Source organism: Brassica napus, chromosome C7 (assembly GCF_020379485.1).
Source record: "Brassica napus cultivar Da-Ae chromosome C7, Da-Ae, whole genome shotgun sequence".
Lineage (NCBI taxonomy): Eukaryota > Viridiplantae > Streptophyta > Magnoliopsida > Brassicales > Brassicaceae > Brassica > Brassica napus.
The window spans coordinates 25,246,185-25,249,565 of NC_063450.1; the positions used below are offsets into that span (position 1 = coordinate 25,246,185).

Consider the following 3,381-nt stretch of genomic DNA (forward strand, 5'->3'; position numbering starts at 1 on the left):
AAGAAATGAAAAAATGGAACATATATTTTTAAATTATATATGTGAGGATATATACCTGAAAAACACAACATATCTTCTATTTAGATGATATATGCCATAACAAAATAGTAACTTGAATAAACTCTCCAAAATTTTGACGTAGATTTTTTTGATGAATAAGTCTAACCAATTATGTTAAATGCACTACATAGTTCAAATTTGTAAATCCATTGTTTAATCATGGGGACGTTCAACGTTTTCGTGGTGTAAAGTTGTTAAAATATGATGTGAATTTATTTATTAAAAAATATAAGAGTATGATGTTCAAAATATTTTTCATGATCCTCTAATCCAATTACCTAATATGATACCATCATCTATAGAGTGTTGCAGTTTCGGATGATATGTTGTTTTAGGAACTTCAGCTTCATCACTGTCTTCTACTTTTTCCTTCTACTTTTTTCGCATTATTTAATAGAAATAGAAAGAGTAAATAATAGTCGTGGATAATGAAATAAGTTATACCAAATGTTTAATTAATTTTGGTAAGCTCAAATTAAAGAATGGCTGCAATGTGATTTGTCTAAAAAATCTTATTTATGATTAAGTGAATATATAGTTGGCGAAAATAATTTAAAATATTCTAAAAATGGGAATGGCATGACATTGTAAATATCTATATAAATTAAGGGCATAATCTTAATAGGGATTCTGCTTTAATAGTATAGATGTTAAACAAGCATATGTACTTTGGTAGTGCTAAGCATGTTTTGCCCTTATCTTAGTGGCTTCTCTTTTCAAATCCTTACAGTCAGTGAACTCTTAATTATAAAAAAAAAAGGTTCAAAATGACTAACAAAGACGAAGACAAAACCAAATCAAAATCCAGCGTCAAGAAACTTGAGAGGACATTTCACAAAACGTGCATCACCGCGCAGCCCAGTTTTGTTCATAGGCTTTACCCTTTATATGGCCCATATTATACACCCATGCATGAACATATGAGTTTCGGATCAAATCGGTTTATAAACCGGCAAAACCGGGCCGGGTAACCTCAATAAGAATAATGATGATGAGAATATGCCGTGGAGTAGGAGAGTTCAGGAGGAAGATTCTTCGACTCATTCGCATCTCTCTCACTATATTCTCTCATCTTCCTCTTCTACTTGCTCCTTCTCCAATATTTATGCACTTCTTCTCTAGCACTTTCTCACATTAGGGCCATTCCTCCAGGTTCGATCTCTCTCTCTCTCTCTCTCTCTCTCTCTAGCTGCTTCTTGCTTGTTCTGTAATATATAAGTGAAGACGCAACTACGATTCGGATCACATAGAATCTAGCATACAACTTGTGGAATAACAGAACCTACAACGAATTGTACTTCATTACATGTTTATGTTTTTTTTTTATCATTACAGAGCAGAACAAACAAGAAACAGCCAGCAAGTAGTTGCTTTGCTGGCGAAAGAAGAGACTTGGTCTTGTTGTGTGGTTCTGAGAAAGAGCCAATGAGCCTTCAAACTGCAGCAAAGTCAAGCAACGCCCTTGAGGGTATCCATGGAGTTCACGTCGTGTCGCCTTTCTCATACGACCGAACAACCCAAGTTGGTGACTTTCAGACCAATAAATCCTCAGAAATGGGAACAAATCAAAGACTTTTCATCGAGTACGTGCATGACCTGATGTTTTTAACCTTTCTGAAATGATAATAGTAATAACTTGGTTTCTCGTTTTTTTACAGACGTGTTTGGCAACAAAGACCTCCATGTCTAAGGCCAATCCATTGCTGCATTCGCGGTATTATTAAAACCACCATGACTCCTTCCATCTTTGTCTTCCAATTCTCACGAATCAGTCATGTACTGACAGGGGACCAGAGTGTCTTAGAAACAGCAGCTAATGTGGCTACTTCGCTTCCTTTCATCTTCCTTGGAATGCAAGCACCAAGGTAAATGCTCTCTCTTTGCCAAAACCATTTGTAAGTAGACTTTCTCTGACAAGAAGCTATGCAAATATAGGAAGAATCTGAACACAAAAGTGTACGCAAACTCTCTTATTGGAGTTGGAATCGCTTCGAGTCTGTATCATGCCTCTAGAGGAAAGTTGAGGAAGTACCTGAGATGGCTAGATTACACTATGATCGCCACAACAACAATAGTAAGCTCCACTCTTCTTATCCAAACTTTACTGTCAAGCCTTAAACAATTTAGTAAGGATATCAGTAAAAAGTTATTTTAACTATTTAACTATTTTAATATATATTAGGTTAAAAAATTTTGGGATCCAGGACCAATGTTAGTAATGATCAGGACCGGTTTTGATGTCTTTACCCAATATAACTGGGTAGATTTGATTGTGTATTGGACAGTGTCTTTCAAGGGCTCTAAGGAATGAGAATCCAAAGTTCTTAATGGCTGCATCAGCTTTAGTTCTACCGTTTCAACCTCTAATGGTCTCTGCTGTTCATACCGGAATGATGGAGGTACTAATTAAAGCTCATGAGACACTACACTCCTTGATGTAATCTAACTGAATAACACAATTTTTTTTTGGCTCAGGTGGCGTTTGCTAAAAGAAGTTTAAAGGATCCAGATCTCAAAACAGCTCATAACGTGCACAAGATGTCTTCGTTACTAGGAGGTGCTCTCTTCCTAGCTGATGATTTCTTTCCCGAGACACAGTTCCTTCACGCTGGTTGGCACCTTGCTGCAGCCATTGGAGTTGGAACATGTAATAAGCTTCTTGAATAGTAGATATGGGAAGTTATCTATTCTTGGAACAGAGAAACCAAAATAGTTTCTCTGTTACTCCTAATCAGCCGACATAACTAAGAACCATTGTAGTCAGTAATATCTACGTAAGTTCTACTAGATGGTGTTTGCATGATCATGTAAGAACGTTATTGAAATTATAAAAATCCATGCAATAGGAAACAGAACACTCTCTTGCTAGCCAACACATCAATCATGAAGTATAGTCATCAGTCCTGGGCACAGCCAAGTGAAACGCCGCTTGAAACCTGACATACTGTTGCTCTTCAAGCTTCAGTTGAATACCACCGAACACAGGAAAAAGAACACTGTCTCCTTCCTTAACCAAAGCGAAATCAGATTCCCGGTTCTGTATCTCGCTACAGAGCCAACTGCTACCACCCTCCCGGAATATTCTCCACCAACACACAAGCTGAACGTCGATCGGGATCATAACGCTTCGCCATTTCTCTCTTTAAATCAACGACAACGGAGACTGGATCGGCTCGGGTTTCAGCGAGATTTAAATGGCAATTGAACGTTCTAGTGTCTAGGGTTTAAGCGGAAGTGTCTACGCTTACTTGCCTTACACGAAGCTCAGGCCCATCAGAGTCGATCCGTTTTGGTCATGTTCAATAATTTCTCTTAAGGAAC

The 3,381-nt window shown here is 37.5% G+C and overlaps 1 protein-coding gene across 1 annotated transcript; it reads left to right on the forward strand.

Moving 5' to 3' along the window:
- The first annotated feature begins 656 nt into the window (after nucleotides 1–656).
- LOC106435115 lies at nucleotides 657–2,912 on the forward strand. Its single transcript, XM_013875967.3, has 7 exons — nucleotides 657–1,212; nucleotides 1,396–1,643; nucleotides 1,719–1,774; nucleotides 1,847–1,925; nucleotides 1,996–2,134; nucleotides 2,346–2,459; nucleotides 2,536–2,912. The coding sequence occupies exons 2-7, from the start codon at nucleotides 1,486–1,488 to the stop codon at nucleotides 2,725–2,727; spliced, it is 738 nt and encodes a 245-aa protein (XP_013731421.2). The 5' UTR covers nucleotides 657–1,212; nucleotides 1,396–1,485; the 3' UTR covers nucleotides 2,728–2,912.
- Nucleotides 2,913–3,381: the final 469 nt, after the last annotated feature.

Excerpts from the sequence above, each read along its gene's own strand:
- LOC106435115 (XM_013875967.3), top strand. The coding sequence starts at position 1,486 with ATGAGCCTTCAAACTGCAGCAAAGTCAAGCAACGCCCTTGAGGGTATC. Across the intron at positions 2,135-2,345 it reads TGATCGCCACAACAACAATA|TGTCTTTCAAGGGCTCTAAG; the intron begins GTAAGCTCCACT and ends TGTATTGGACAG. Across the intron at positions 2,460-2,535 it reads TTCATACCGGAATGATGGAG|GTGGCGTTTGCTAAAAGAAG; the intron begins GTACTAATTAAA and ends TTTTTGGCTCAG.